Here is a 15,011-nt window from a genome sequence, read left to right on the forward strand (position 1 = left end):
AATGTTTAATTTTTGATTTCAAAGCACCATCTATAGACGGAAGTTAGAAACTTCTCTTTTTCCCAGAAGTGGAAGCTTATTATCATATTTTCCATTTAAGGCAAAAGGGGAGGTGTTTAAAAGTTTGTTAATTTCAATTGAGAGGAGAGTTAGTTATTATTATAAGAACTTTTTTTTTTTTTTTTTTTTTTTTTTTTTTAATAGGGGTTTTTTTTCTTATATTTTGTGGGGTGTGATCTGTGTCTCGTGTTCGTTTCTTGCAGGAGTGCGTAATGAAAAGAAAGAAAGAAAAAACTTGATAAGAGTATTGTAACATGAATGTGAATGCACGGTCTCTTTTTGGCTGTCGGTGTCAATTCGCTTGCAGCTTGCGGGCAATTGAAATTGTCGCCGTGGGTGGTGTCATCCGATCCCCATTGTCCCCCCTGGCCATCGTGTGTGGTCAGTGATGGTCGTTTTTTTACGACCCTCATTAAAGGGTCATTAGGGCGGTCATTTTACGACCCTCATTAAAGGGTCATTAGGGTTGTCATTAGCGACATCCATCTGCGCTAATGACACTCGTCATTAGCAAGACCCCCCACGAAAATGTTCATTATCGCACCTGTAGAGTATTAGTATCGTATATATAAGATCGGACATGAAATGTATTTTCTCACCAGATGAATGTCAACGGCCATACCATGCTGAAAGCACCGGTTCTCGTCTGATCACCGCAGTTAAGCAGCATCGGGCGCGGTCAGTACTTGGGAGGGTGACCACCTGGGAACACCGCGTGCTGTTGGCATCTTTTTAATTTTATTTCAAAAATTAAGATTTGATCCTTTTGCATGTAATGTTATTATTATTATTATTATTATTATTTTTTTATTAATTTATTTGATGTGTTTTATTAATTTTCCCTACAAAATACGTTTTTATTGCACGAAGTGTTTATTTATTTATTTTGTACCTGTGATTCTAAATTGTAATGAAGTATCATCAATAGTGACTGAATGTTATTACAAATTATTTTTCACTAAAAATCGTTTTCTTATTTCCTTTCCAGAATTAGAAAGAATGTGAAGAATTTAAAAACAAAACAAAAAAAGGAAATAAAATGAATTGAAAGTTAACAGATGCATGTAAGTGTTAAAAATCTAATTACCCATTTATTTATTTTATTTTTTAACCATTCTCTACACATGTTTGAAACAAATTTAAACTATTATGCTTAATTGCCATGAAACACCTTATTTTACACAAAGAAAATTGTGAAACATTGTTTGATTATGTATACACAAACTTCAAAATATATTTTTTTAATATTATTGTGATAAATATTCTTTCTTTGCAAACAAAACAGTGTTTGACAACATGTGATGGCCCTTAAAAGGGCCTTTTTTTTTTTTGGTTCGAGGGATTTGAACTTTTTACTTGGAGCTAGTGTACTTGGTGACAGCTTTGGTTCCTTCGGAAACAGCGTGCTTGGCCAATTCGCCAGGCAACAAAAGCCTCACAGCTGTTTGAATTTCCCGACTGGTAATTGTGCTCCTTTTGTTGTAGTGAGCTAATCGGGAAGATTCGGCTGCGATACGTTCGAAAATGTCATTCACGAAAGAGTTCATGATTGACATGGCTTTGCTGGAAATACCGGTATCAGGATGGACCTGTTTCAAGACTTTGTAGATGTAAATAGCGAAAGATTCCTTCCTACGCTTCTTGCGTTTTTTCTTATCACCGGCACGAACAGCCTTTTGGGCCTTTCCGGCCTTTTTCACAGCTTTACCAGAGGCTTGAGGAGGCATCTTCGATTCGAAATGAGAATAGAAAATACTCGCGACCACTTTTACATTTCATTTTATACCCACTGCTGCGAAACCGAAAGCAGCCAATCGCGTTTCGCTCTTCGAAGCAGGGGCGTGTGTAAATTGCTATAAAAAGGCGATTCTGGAGCTGGGGTCATGGCATTTTTGCATTTGCATTGAATTGAGAAGTCATGTCTGGTCGAGGTAAAGGAGGCAAGGGTCTTGGAAAGGGGGGTGCCAAAAGGCATCGTAAAGTTCTTCGTGATAACATCCAGGGTATTACAAAACCCGCAATCAGGCGTTTAGCTAGACGTGGCGGAGTCAAACGTATTTCTGGTTTGATTTACGAAGAGACTCGAGGTGTGCTCAAAGTTTTCTTGGAAAATGTCATTCGAGATGCTGTCACCTACACCGAGCATGCTAAAAGGAAAACTGTCACTGCTATGGATGTTGTGTATGCCCTAAAGAGGCAAGGACGTACCTTGTACGGTTTCGGAGGTTAAGCAAAAGTTCAGATCCCTTGCACCAAAAAAAAAAAGGCCCTTTTCAGGGCCAACACATGTTGTTAAACACTGTTTTGTTTGTAATGGTATTGAAACATATAATGATTTAATATTCATGTTATTAGAAGCACATAAAGCGGGGGGGGGGCAATTAAAAATAAATTGATAATAAAAAGAAAGAAAAAAAAACTTTTTATAAATTTTTGAGAAAGTGTTGTTCTTGATGATAAGAAATGTCAATTCTGTCCTAATTGCAGATGTATGATTTAACCTTTTAAAATATTTCTTGAACAATGTCCTTCTTTTTAGTAACAGGAGAAAAAAAAAAGAGTGTGTGTGTGTGTGTGTGGGGGGGGGGGGGGGGTAAGAATGGAAATGAGAAAAATTCAGTGTAATAATTTATAGGAAAATTTTCCAGTTTCATTGATTCCTATAATAAATAAACAATAATAATAAAAAGAATAATATTAATGATAAAGATAAATAAATAAAAAAAAAGATGATATGGTTCATAGCATTATGACATAAATGAAAAAATTCAATGAAAACTAAACTTAACATTTAAAGCAAATAAACTGTAACAGCTTTGAAATAACTCAAGAAACCAATTTAAAACATCAGTCCCCAAGATCTAAAATGAGTTTCTAACGAAAATAAATGTATATTGAAAAAAACAAAGCCTCAAATGTAAAAGGAAGTTTGGAGAGTGGGATGCTATCTTTAAATTTCTGTTTCCCAATATTCTACGGTCAGCAACTATTTTTTAAAAAATAAAAACTGAATAAATCTTTGAAATAGAAGGATGTATATGCAGAATTTGCTACATTTTAAGCAAATATGGTCAAAAATGAACTCTGTCACTTTCTTAAATAACAACCGTTTGCATGATATATTTGATATAAAAATATACATTAGTGCTAGAATTTATATCCCTCTGTCCCCCCCCCCCCCCAAATAAATAAATAAATAATTTTCATGAAAGCAGGGATTCATAATTAATAAATTTATTTATATATATATATATATATATATATATATATATATATATATATATATATATATATATATATATATATATATATATATATATATATATATTTGAATTTTATAAAAATTATTACTAATAAAACAATTAAGCAAATTAATTATTTACTAACTCTAGGATGCTACATGAAACATTAATCCTCTTAAATGCCTTCCTGCTATTTTTATACAATAAGAAGAAACAGAAACTAAATCTCAACATATGAGAATTGTGCATTGCACATGCGTCGAATCAGTTGTCAAACATTTATTTCTATGGTAAACAGTACCACGTGCTAATACCATTAATAAACATGCAAATCAGGGTTAGAGGTAAACTCCAATCAGTGTGATTGATTTGAAATGTCCTAAGGTGAAGACACCCATGCCATCTCTCTCGATAAGAAGATTTCATTACATTACTAACAGCAAGACTATTATATATATATATATATATATATATATATATATATATATATATATATATATATATATATATATAATAATAATAATAATAATAATAATTGATTTTCAATAATTATGTTGCACCTATTTATTGTTTTTAAATGTTATCATATAATTTATTTAATTATATTTTTTTGCTAAATATTAAGAATGTTCATTTATTGCATTTCATTGTTTTTTTAATATGTATTGAATTTTTGTTTTATTTGTGCTTCTTACTCATACACAAATAAGAATTACTTGTTTGCATATGTGTCACTTGATTGTTACAACTATTGCATGAATAATAACCTGTTTCAATTGTAAAACAAAATACTCAATTGAACAATATGACACAATTATTGTATAAACATTATTTCATTAAAAGCATTTTTTTTTTTTTTTTTCCAATTAATATTTTCATTTACATACACAGTGTGAAATAGAATATAAACACATGCCTCTCATTCCCATTACACACTATTCACTTTACATGATTATGAAGTGTTTGCACCTTAAACATGTATTATTAAAATATTCAGTTGTTAAATGTGTTTAAAACATATACTATTGTTTATAAATTGTGTGTGCTATGGTTTTTCTTGGCTTTTAATTAAATTTAAAAAAAAAAAAAAATGGCTTGATAAAATTTCAATAGTCAATTACTGTGGGAATTATTTATTAAATTAATTTACTTTTGGCTTGGCACATCTATTTTATGGCCCTAAGAAGGGCCGTTTTTTTTTTTTTTTTAAAGAAAAATATTTTTTTCGTTTAGTCCATTTACTTCTTTGAAGCTTTTTTTGGAGCTGCTTTTTTGGGTGATTTTAATTTCTTGGGCTTGGGAGCTTTTGGCTTTGTAGCCTTTGCCTTCTTAGGAGATTTGGGTTTGGCTACTTTTTTAGCCCCAGCAGTGGCTTTCTTAGCAGCAGCAGGCTTCTTCTTTTTCTCTGCTTTTTCCTTCGGCTTGGCCGTTTTCTTAGCAGGGGCTTTTGCTTTCTTTGGAGAAGCAGCTCCTTCCTTTTTAGGCTTTTTCACGATTTTCTTTGGCTCCTTGGTTTTCTGACCGGATGCACTCAGCTTGAATGAACCGTTAGCTCCCTTTCCTTTGGTTTGAACCAGAGTTCCAGCAGCGACAGCGCTTTTCAAATATTTTTTGATGAAAGGAGTCAAACGGTCGATGTCGACTTTGTACTGACTGCTGATGTGCTTTTTGATAGCTTGCAGTGAAGAGCCACCTCGCTCTTTCAGAGTGGTGATGGATTTCACAACCATTTCGGAAACCTTGGGATGAGTTGGAGGATTAGGTTTCGATTTGGTTGCGCCACTTTTTGCCTTTTTCTTAGGCGTGGCAGTGGCTGGAGTTGCAGGGGCAGCGGCTGTTTCCTCGGACATCTTGACAGTCGAGAGTCTGAAACGTAATATAAAAATATTCTTAATAACGAAACCGCCAAGAATCCGCCCGCCCGCCTTTTCGCTTTTACGATTGGTCGATTTCGACTCGCTCACCCACCTTCCCCTTCTGTTTCGGAGCGTATTTAAACGAAGTCATCTTTGCGCGCCCCATTTTCTGTTCAAAGTCGTTTGAGAATAGTCAGTCATGGCACGTACCAAGCAGACCGCTCGTAAGAGTACTGGAGGTAAAGCCCCCAGGAAACAACTGGCTACTAAGGCCGCTCGTAAGAGCGCCCCAGCCACTGGAGGTGTTAAGAAGCCCCATCGTTACAGGCCCGGAACTGTTGCTTTGAGAGAAATCCGTCGTTATCAAAAATCCACTGAGCTCTTGATCCGAAAATTGCCATTCCAGCGTTTGGTTAGAGAAATCGCTCAGGACTTCAAAACTGATCTCCGATTCCAGAGTTCTGCTGTTATGGCTCTCCAGGAAGCTAGCGAAGCTTATTTAGTAGGCTTGTTCGAAGATACTAACTTGTGCGCTATCCACGCCAAGAGAGTAACTATCATGCCTAAGGACATTCAGCTCGCTAGACGAATTAGGGGTGAACGTGCCTAAGCCAAAAAAAAAGTTGTTTAAAAAAAAAAAAAAAACGGCCCTTCTCAGGGCCAAGAAACACCATAGCACACACAACCATGTACTAATTAATATGTTAATAATTATGTATTTATTTATAATATTAATTTCTCATGAAATACTCACCTTTTCTTATGTAAATCTCTTCTTACACAAGCATATTTGAATGTTCATGTTTCAAAAAGCAAATAACTTTCCATTTCATCAATTTCTACATCTCCCTCTCCTCTTGTTTACTAATAGCGAAATGCATTCCAGTTTCGAATTCTTAGCATGATCGCTAGATGGCACCACATTCCGGGACCCTTTCAGTTTCTCTTTAGTGTAAACAGAAACACGTTTCGTTTCATTACTACCCAGCCCAATTCTTGTAACACTAAACTGTGCATGTCATAGAAACCCTTCCATACAATGCATTCTTATGGAAATTCATTCAGTTTATAAATTAAAAAGTAATGCTAATAAATTTAAAAAAAAATAGATGCATAACTTTTTTTAAAAATTCAATATATTGCCCTTTTTTTTTATTTTTACAAGTGTTCAGTAGCTAATTCTTAATAATTTGTTGGCCCTTAAAAGGGCCTTTTTTTTTTTTTTTTTTTTTTTTTAAACTTGTAAAGTCTTAATTTAGGCTTTCTTTTCGGTTTTCTTGGGGAGCAAGACAGCTTGAATGTTAGGCAATACACCACCCTGAGCAATAGTTACTCCGGAAAGGAGTTTGTTCAACTCCTCGTCGTTTCGGATGGCGAGTTGGAGATGTCTAGGGATGATCCTAGTTTTCTTGTTATCTCTGGCGGCATTACCAGCCAACTCCAACACTTCAGCAGCTAAGTATTCTAACACGGCAGCCAGGTACACGGGTGCTCCAGCTCCAACACGTTCGGCATAATTGCCTTTTCGGAGAAGTCGATGGATACGACCGACAGGGAATTGAAGCCCTGCTCGGCTAGAACGAGTCTTGCTCTTTCCCTTAACTTTACCGCCTTTGCCACGACCAGACATGATTACAGTTCAGGAGAGAATGCGAAATGTACCTGGCGCTTTTTTCGCCCTCTTTTATATAGTACTACCGCGAAACCGGGTTTCAGCCAATCGGAGAGCAAGGAAATTGCGCAAAAATGCACGCAAAGCGCTCATCTTCGGGATTCAAGAGAGCCGTTTCTTTCCTATTGTCACGTGTTTTAATTATAGGCAAACAAATCAAATAAACATACAGCCGATGTAAACATGATAAGTAAACAGTGACCTTTAATAAAGTGTCATCTGTCTTCGGATTGGAATTTTTTAAGCATTTCAAATTCCTAGGTGAAAATGGCTCATCGCGTGATAATTTCAATTGAGAGGAGAGTTAGTTATTATTATAAGAACTTTTTTTTTTTTTTTTTTTTTTTTTTTTTTAATAGGGGTTTTTTTTCTTATATTTTGTGGGGTGTGATCTGTGTCTCGTGTTCGTTTCTTGCAGGAGTGCGTAATGAAAAGAAAGAAAGAAAAAACTTGATAAGAGTATTGTAACATGAATGTGAATGCACGGTCTCTTTTTGGCTGTCGGTGTCAATTCGCTTGCAGCTTGCGGGCAATTGAAATTGTCGCCGTGGGTGGTGTCATCCGATCCCCATTGTCCCCCCTGGCCATCGTGTGTGGTCAGTGATGGTCGTTTTTTTACGACCCTCATTAAAGGGTCATTAGGGCGGTCATTTTACGACCCTCATTAAAGGGTCATTAGGGTTGTCATTAGCGACATCCATCTGCGCTAATGACACTCGTCATTAGCAAGACCCCCCACGAAAATGTTCATTATCGCACCTGTAGAGTATTAGTATCGTATATATAAGATCGGACATGAAATGTATTTTCTCACCAGATGAATGTCAACGGCCATACCATGCTGAAAGCACCGGTTCTCGTCTGATCACCGCAGTTAAGCAGCATCGGGCGCGGTCAGTACTTGGGAGGGTGACCACCTGGGAACACCGCGTGCTGTTGGCATCTTTTTAATTTTATTTCAAAAATTAAGATTTGATCCTTTTGCATGTAATGTTATTATTATTATTATTATTATTATTTTTTTATTAATTTATTTGATGTGTTTTATTAATTTTCCCTACAAAATACGTTTTTATTGCACGAAGTGTTTATTTATTTATTTTGTACCTGTGATTCTAAATTGTAATGAAGTATCATCAATAGTGACTGAATGTTATTACAAATTATTTTTCACTAAAAATCGTTTTCTTATTTCCTTTCCAGAATTAGAAAGAATGTGAAGAATTTAAAAACAAAACAAAAAAAGGAAATAAAATGAATTGAAAGTTAACAGATGCATGTAAGTGTTAAAAATCTAATTACCCATTTATTTATTTTATTTTTTAACCATTCTCTACACATGTTTGAAACAAATTTAAACTATTATGCTTAATTGCCATGAAACACCTTATTTTACACAAAGAAAATTGTGAAACATTGTTTGATTATGTATACACAAACTTCAAAATATATTTTTTTAATATTATTGTGATAAATATTCTTTCTTTGCAAACAAAACAGTGTTTGACAACATGTGATGGCCCTTAAAAGGGCCTTTTTTTTTTTTGGTTCGAGGGATTTGAACTTTTTACTTGGAGCTAGTGTACTTGGTGACAGCTTTGGTTCCTTCGGAAACAGCGTGCTTGGCCAATTCGCCAGGCAACAAAAGCCTCACAGCTGTTTGAATTTCCCGACTGGTAATTGTGCTCCTTTTGTTGTAGTGAGCTAATCGGGAAGATTCGGCTGCGATACGTTCGAAAATGTCATTCACGAAAGAGTTCATGATTGACATGGCTTTGCTGGAAATACCGGTATCAGGATGGACCTGTTTCAAGACTTTGTAGATGTAAATAGCGAAAGATTCCTTCCTACGCTTCTTGCGTTTTTTCTTATCACCGGCACGAACAGCCTTTTGGGCCTTTCCGGCCTTTTTCACAGCTTTACCAGAGGCTTGAGGAGGCATCTTCGATTCGAAATGAGAATAGAAAATACTCGCGACCACTTTTACATTTCATTTTATACCCACTGCTGCGAAACCGAAAGCAGCCAATCGCGTTTCGCTCTTCGAAGCAGGGGCGTGTGTAAATTGCTATAAAAAGGCGATTCTGGAGCTGGGGTCATGGCATTTTTGCATTTGCATTGAATTGAGAAGTCATGTCTGGTCGAGGTAAAGGAGGCAAGGGTCTTGGAAAGGGGGGTGCCAAAAGGCATCGTAAAGTTCTTCGTGATAACATCCAGGGTATTACAAAACCCGCAATCAGGCGTTTAGCTAGACGTGGCGGAGTCAAACGTATTTCTGGTTTGATTTACGAAGAGACTCGAGGTGTGCTCAAAGTTTTCTTGGAAAATGTCATTCGAGATGCTGTCACCTACACCGAGCATGCTAAAAGGAAAACTGTCACTGCTATGGATGTTGTGTATGCCCTAAAGAGGCAAGGACGTACCTTGTACGGTTTCGGAGGTTAAGCAAAAGTTCAGATCCCTTGCACCAAAAAAAAAAAGGCCCTTTTCAGGGCCAACACATGTTGTTAAACACTGTTTTGTTTGTAATGGTATTGAAACATATAATGATTTAATATTCATGTTATTAGAAGCACATAAAGCGGGGGGGGGGCAATTAAAAATAAATTGATAATAAAAAGAAAGAAAAAAAAACTTTTTATAAATTTTTGAGAAAGTGTTGTTCTTGATGATAAGAAATGTCAATTCTGTCCTAATTGCAGATGTATGATTTAACCTTTTAAAATATTTCTTGAACAATGTCCTTCTTTTTAGTAACAGGAGAAAAAAAAAAGAGTGTGTGTGTGTGTGTGTGGGGGGGGGGGGGGGGTAAGAATGGAAATGAGAAAAATTCAGTGTAATAATTTATAGGAAAATTTTCCAGTTTCATTGATTCCTATAATAAATAAACAATAATAATAAAAAGAATAATATTAATGATAAAGATAAATAAATAAAAAAAAAGATGATATGGTTCATAGCATTATGACATAAATGAAAAAATTCAATGAAAACTAAACTTAACATTTAAAGCAAATAAACTGTAACAGCTTTGAAATAACTCAAGAAACCAATTTAAAACATCAGTCCCCAAGATCTAAAATGAGTTTCTAACGAAAATAAATGTATATTGAAAAAAACAAAGCCTCAAATGTAAAAGGAAGTTTGGAGAGTGGGATGCTATCTTTAAATTTCTGTTTCCCAATATTCTACGGTCAGCAACTATTTTTTAAAAAATAAAAACTGAATAAATCTTTGAAATAGAAGGATGTATATGCAGAATTTGCTACATTTTAAGCAAATATGGTCAAAAATGAACTCTGTCACTTTCTTAAATAACAACCGTTTGCATGATATATTTGATATAAAAATATACATTAGTGCTAGAATTTATATCCCTCTGTCCCCCCCCCCCCCCAAATAAATAAATAAATAATTTTCATGAAAGCAGGGATTCATAATTAATAAATTTATTTATATATATATATATATATATATATATATATATATATATATATATATATATATATATATATATATATATATATATATATATATATATATTTGAATTTTATAAAAATTATTACTAATAAAACAATTAAGCAAATTAATTATTTACTAACTCTAGGATGCTACATGAAACATTAATCCTCTTAAATGCCTTCCTGCTATTTTTATACAATAAGAAGAAACAGAAACTAAATCTCAACATATGAGAATTGTGCATTGCACATGCGTCGAATCAGTTGTCAAACATTTATTTCTATGGTAAACAGTACCACGTGCTAATACCATTAATAAACATGCAAATCAGGGTTAGAGGTAAACTCCAATCAGTGTGATTGATTTGAAATGTCCTAAGGTGAAGACACCCATGCCATCTCTCTCGATAAGAAGATTTCATTACATTACTAACAGCAAGACTATTATATATATATATATATATATATATATATATATATATATATATATATATATATATATATATATAATAATAATAATAATAATAATAATTGATTTTCAATAATTATGTTGCACCTATTTATTGTTTTTAAATGTTATCATATAATTTATTTAATTATATTTTTTTGCTAAATATTAAGAATGTTCATTTATTGCATTTCATTGTTTTTTTAATATGTATTGAATTTTTGTTTTATTTGTGCTTCTTACTCATACACAAATAAGAATTACTTGTTTGCATATGTGTCACTTGATTGTTACAACTATTGCATGAATAATAACCTGTTTCAATTGTAAAACAAAATACTCAATTGAACAATATGACACAATTATTGTATAAACATTATTTCATTAAAAGCATTTTTTTTTTTTTTTTTCCAATTAATATTTTCATTTACATACACAGTGTGAAATAGAATATAAACACATGCCTCTCATTCCCATTACACACTATTCACTTTACATGATTATGAAGTGTTTGCACCTTAAACATGTATTATTAAAATATTCAGTTGTTAAATGTGTTTAAAACATATACTATTGTTTATAAATTGTGTGTGCTATGGTTTTTCTTGGCTTTTAATTAAATTTAAAAAAAAAAAAAAATGGCTTGATAAAATTTCAATAGTCAATTACTGTGGGAATTATTTATTAAATTAATTTACTTTTGGCTTGGCACATCTATTTTATGGCCCTAAGAAGGGCCGTTTTTTTTTTTTTTTTAAAGAAAAATATTTTTTTCGTTTAGTCCATTTACTTCTTTGAAGCTTTTTTTGGAGCTGCTTTTTTGGGTGATTTTAATTTCTTGGGCTTGGGAGCTTTTGGCTTTGTAGCCTTTGCCTTCTTAGGAGATTTGGGTTTGGCTACTTTTTTAGCCCCAGCAGTGGCTTTCTTAGCAGCAGCAGGCTTCTTCTTTTTCTCTGCTTTTTCCTTCGGCTTGGCCGTTTTCTTAGCAGGGGCTTTTGCTTTCTTTGGAGAAGCAGCTCCTTCCTTTTTAGGCTTTTTCACGATTTTCTTTGGCTCCTTGGTTTTCTGACCGGATGCACTCAGCTTGAATGAACCGTTAGCTCCCTTTCCTTTGGTTTGAACCAGAGTTCCAGCAGCGACAGCGCTTTTCAAATATTTTTTGATGAAAGGAGTCAAACGGTCGATGTCGACTTTGTACTGACTGCTGATGTGCTTTTTGATAGCTTGCAGTGAAGAGCCACCTCGCTCTTTCAGAGTGGTGATGGATTTCACAACCATTTCGGAAACCTTGGGATGAGTTGGAGGATTAGGTTTCGATTTGGTTGCGCCACTTTTTGCCTTTTTCTTAGGCGTGGCAGTGGCTGGAGTTGCAGGGGCAGCGGCTGTTTCCTCGGACATCTTGACAGTCGAGAGTCTGAAACGTAATATAAAAATATTCTTAATAACGAAACCGCCAAGAATCCGCCCGCCCGCCTTTTCGCTTTTACGATTGGTCGATTTCGACTCGCTCACCCACCTTCCCCTTCTGTTTCGGAGCGTATTTAAACGAAGTCATCTTTGCGCGCCCCATTTTCTGTTCAAAGTCGTTTGAGAATAGTCAGTCATGGCACGTACCAAGCAGACCGCTCGTAAGAGTACTGGAGGTAAAGCCCCCAGGAAACAACTGGCTACTAAGGCCGCTCGTAAGAGCGCCCCAGCCACTGGAGGTGTTAAGAAGCCCCATCGTTACAGGCCCGGAACTGTTGCTTTGAGAGAAATCCGTCGTTATCAAAAATCCACTGAGCTCTTGATCCGAAAATTGCCATTCCAGCGTTTGGTTAGAGAAATCGCTCAGGACTTCAAAACTGATCTCCGATTCCAGAGTTCTGCTGTTATGGCTCTCCAGGAAGCTAGCGAAGCTTATTTAGTAGGCTTGTTCGAAGATACTAACTTGTGCGCTATCCACGCCAAGAGAGTAACTATCATGCCTAAGGACATTCAGCTCGCTAGACGAATTAGGGGTGAACGTGCCTAAGCCAAAAAAAAAGTTGTTTAAAAAAAAAAAAAAAACGGCCCTTCTCAGGGCCAAGAAACACCATAGCACACACAACCATGTACTAATTAATATGTTAATAATTATGTATTTATTTATAATATTAATTTCTCATGAAATACTCACCTTTTCTTATGTAAATCTCTTCTTACACAAGCATATTTGAATGTTCATGTTTCAAAAAGCAAATAACTTTCCATTTCATCAATTTCTACATCTCCCTCTCCTCTTGTTTACTAATAGCGAAATGCATTCCAGTTTCGAATTCTTAGCATGATCGCTAGATGGCACCACATTCCGGGACCCTTTCAGTTTCTCTTTAGTGTAAACAGAAACACGTTTCGTTTCATTACTACCCAGCCCAATTCTTGTAACACTAAACTGTGCATGTCATAGAAACCCTTCCATACAATGCATTCTTATGGAAATTCATTCAGTTTATAAATTAAAAAGTAATGCTAATAAATTTAAAAAAAAATAGATGCATAACTTTTTTTAAAAATTCAATATATTGCCCTTTTTTTTTATTTTTACAAGTGTTCAGTAGCTAATTCTTAATAATTTGTTGGCCCTTAAAAGGGCCTTTTTTTTTTTTTTTTTTTTTTTTTAAACTTGTAAAGTCTTAATTTAGGCTTTCTTTTCGGTTTTCTTGGGGAGCAAGACAGCTTGAATGTTAGGCAATACACCACCCTGAGCAATAGTTACTCCGGAAAGGAGTTTGTTCAACTCCTCGTCGTTTCGGATGGCGAGTTGGAGATGTCTAGGGATGATCCTAGTTTTCTTGTTATCTCTGGCGGCATTACCAGCCAACTCCAACACTTCAGCAGCTAAGTATTCTAACACGGCAGCCAGGTACACGGGTGCTCCAGCTCCAACACGTTCGGCATAATTGCCTTTTCGGAGAAGTCGATGGATACGACCGACAGGGAATTGAAGCCCTGCTCGGCTAGAACGAGTCTTGCTCTTTCCCTTAACTTTACCGCCTTTGCCACGACCAGACATGATTACAGTTCAGGAGAGAATGCGAAATGTACCTGGCGCTTTTTTCGCCCTCTTTTATATAGTACTACCGCGAAACCGGGTTTCAGCCAATCGGAGAGCAAGGAAATTGCGCAAAAATGCACGCAAAGCGCTCATCTTCGGGATTCAAGAGAGCCGTTTCTTTCCTATTGTCACGTGTTTTAATTATAGGCAAACAAATCAAATAAACATACAGCCGATGTAAACATGATAAGTAAACAGTGACCTTTAATAAAGTGTCATCTGTCTTCGGATTGGAATTTTTTAAGCATTTCAAATTCCTAGGTGAAAATGGCTCATCGCGTGATAATTTCAATTGAGAGGAGAGTTAGTTATTATTATAAGAACTTTTTTTTTTTTTTTTTTTTTTTTTTTTTTAATAGGGGTTTTTTTTCTTATATTTTGTGGGGTGTGATCTGTGTCTCGTGTTCGTTTCTTGCAGGAGTGCGTAATGAAAAGAAAGAAAGAAAAAACTTGATAAGAGTATTGTAACATGAATGTGAATGCACGGTCTCTTTTTGGCTGTCGGTGTCAATTCGCTTGCAGCTTGCGGGCAATTGAAATTGTCGCCGTGGGTGGTGTCATCCGATCCCCATTGTCCCCCCTGGCCATCGTGTGTGGTCAGTGATGGTCGTTTTTTTACGACCCTCATTAAAGGGTCATTAGGGCGGTCATTTTACGACCCTCATTAAAGGGTCATTAGGGTTGTCATTAGCGACATCCATCTGCGCTAATGACACTCGTCATTAGCAAGACCCCCCACGAAAATGTTCATTATCGCACCTGTAGAGTATTAGTATCGTATATATAAGATCGGACATGAAATGTATTTTCTCACCAGATGAATGTCAACGGCCATACCATGCTGAAAGCACCGGTTCTCGTCTGATCACCGCAGTTAAGCAGCATCGGGCGCGGTCAGTACTTGGGAGGGTGACCACCTGGGAACACCGCGTGCTGTTGGCATCTTTTTAATTTTATTTCAAAAATTAAGATTTGATCCTTTTGCATGTAATGTTATTATTATTATTATTATTATTATTTTTTTATTAATTTATTTGATGTGTTTTATTAATTTTCCCTACAAAATACGTTTTTATTGCACGAAGTGTTTATTTATTTATTTTGTACCTGTGATTCTAAATTGTAATGAAGTATCATCAATAGTGACTGAATGTTATTACAAATTATTTTTCACTAAAAATCGTTTTCTTATTTCC

At 35.3% G+C, this 15,011-nt stretch overlaps 8 protein-coding genes and 3 non-coding genes across 11 annotated transcripts; 5 read left to right on the top strand and 6 right to left on the bottom strand.

The window, feature by feature from the left end:
• The first annotated feature begins 668 nt into the window (after window positions 1-668).
• On the top strand, window positions 669-787 carry LOC129957709 (5S ribosomal RNA). The gene has a single exon (XR_008782816.1). It is a non-coding gene; the product is annotated as a 5S ribosomal RNA (ribosomal RNA).
• Window positions 788-1,291: 504 nt separating this feature from the next.
• Window positions 1,292-1,843, bottom strand: LOC129956897 (histone H2B). Its single transcript, XM_056068910.1, has one exon. It carries the CDS (start codon window positions 1,785-1,787, stop codon window positions 1,413-1,415), a length of 375 nt encoding a protein of 124 aa, XP_055924885.1. The 5' UTR covers window positions 1,788-1,843; the 3' UTR covers window positions 1,292-1,412.
• Window positions 1,844-1,924: 81 nt separating this feature from the next.
• Window positions 1,925-9,286, top strand: LOC129956843 (uncharacterized). Its single transcript, XM_056068799.1, has 5 exons — window positions 1,925-2,285; window positions 4,555-4,814; window positions 5,352-5,762; window positions 6,444-6,531; window positions 8,962-9,286. The coding sequence occupies exons 1-5, from the start codon at window positions 1,979-1,981 to the stop codon at window positions 9,273-9,275; spliced, it is 1,380 nt and encodes a 459-aa protein (XP_055924774.1). The 5' UTR covers window positions 1,925-1,978; the 3' UTR covers window positions 9,276-9,286.
• On the bottom strand, window positions 4,504-5,235 carry LOC129956891 (histone H1-III-like). Its single transcript, XM_056068903.1, has one exon. The coding sequence runs from the start codon at window positions 5,150-5,152 to the stop codon at window positions 4,541-4,543; it is 612 nt and encodes a 203-aa protein (XP_055924878.1). The 5' UTR covers window positions 5,153-5,235; the 3' UTR covers window positions 4,504-4,540.
• LOC129956895 (histone H2A) lies at window positions 6,376-6,826 on the bottom strand. Its single transcript, XM_056068908.1, has one exon. The coding sequence runs from the start codon at window positions 6,786-6,788 to the stop codon at window positions 6,414-6,416; it is 375 nt and encodes a 124-aa protein (XP_055924883.1). The 5' UTR covers window positions 6,789-6,826; the 3' UTR covers window positions 6,376-6,413.
• On the top strand, window positions 7,654-7,772 carry LOC129957824 (5S ribosomal RNA). The gene has a single exon (XR_008782926.1). It is a non-coding gene; the product is annotated as a 5S ribosomal RNA (ribosomal RNA).
• LOC129956896 (histone H2B) lies at window positions 8,277-8,828 on the bottom strand. The gene has a single exon (XM_056068909.1). It carries the CDS (start codon window positions 8,770-8,772, stop codon window positions 8,398-8,400), a length of 375 nt encoding a protein of 124 aa, XP_055924884.1. The 5' UTR covers window positions 8,773-8,828; the 3' UTR covers window positions 8,277-8,397.
• A 2,202-nt stretch (window positions 9,287-11,488) lies between the features above and the next one.
• LOC129956892 (histone H1-III-like) lies at window positions 11,489-12,220 on the bottom strand. Its single transcript, XM_056068904.1, has one exon. It carries the CDS (start codon window positions 12,135-12,137, stop codon window positions 11,526-11,528), a length of 612 nt encoding a protein of 203 aa, XP_055924879.1. The 5' UTR covers window positions 12,138-12,220; the 3' UTR covers window positions 11,489-11,525.
• An 80-nt stretch (window positions 12,221-12,300) lies between these two features.
• LOC129956893 (histone H3) lies at window positions 12,301-12,789 on the top strand. The gene has a single exon (XM_056068906.1). It carries the CDS (start codon window positions 12,343-12,345, stop codon window positions 12,751-12,753), a length of 411 nt encoding a protein of 136 aa, XP_055924881.1. The 5' UTR covers window positions 12,301-12,342; the 3' UTR covers window positions 12,754-12,789.
• Window positions 12,790-13,360: 571 nt separating this feature from the next.
• On the bottom strand, window positions 13,361-13,811 carry LOC129956894 (histone H2A). Its single transcript, XM_056068907.1, has one exon. It carries the CDS (start codon window positions 13,771-13,773, stop codon window positions 13,399-13,401), a length of 375 nt encoding a protein of 124 aa, XP_055924882.1. The 5' UTR covers window positions 13,774-13,811; the 3' UTR covers window positions 13,361-13,398.
• Window positions 13,812-14,638: 827 nt separating this feature from the next.
• On the top strand, window positions 14,639-14,757 carry LOC129957940 (5S ribosomal RNA). The gene has a single exon (XR_008783039.1). It is a non-coding gene; the product is annotated as a 5S ribosomal RNA (ribosomal RNA).
• Window positions 14,758-15,011: the final 254 nt, after the last annotated feature.

This window comes from Argiope bruennichi, chromosome 11 (genome assembly GCF_947563725.1).
Source record: "Argiope bruennichi chromosome 11, qqArgBrue1.1, whole genome shotgun sequence".
NCBI classification, from domain to species: Eukaryota; Metazoa; Arthropoda; class Arachnida; order Araneae; family Araneidae; genus Argiope; species Argiope bruennichi.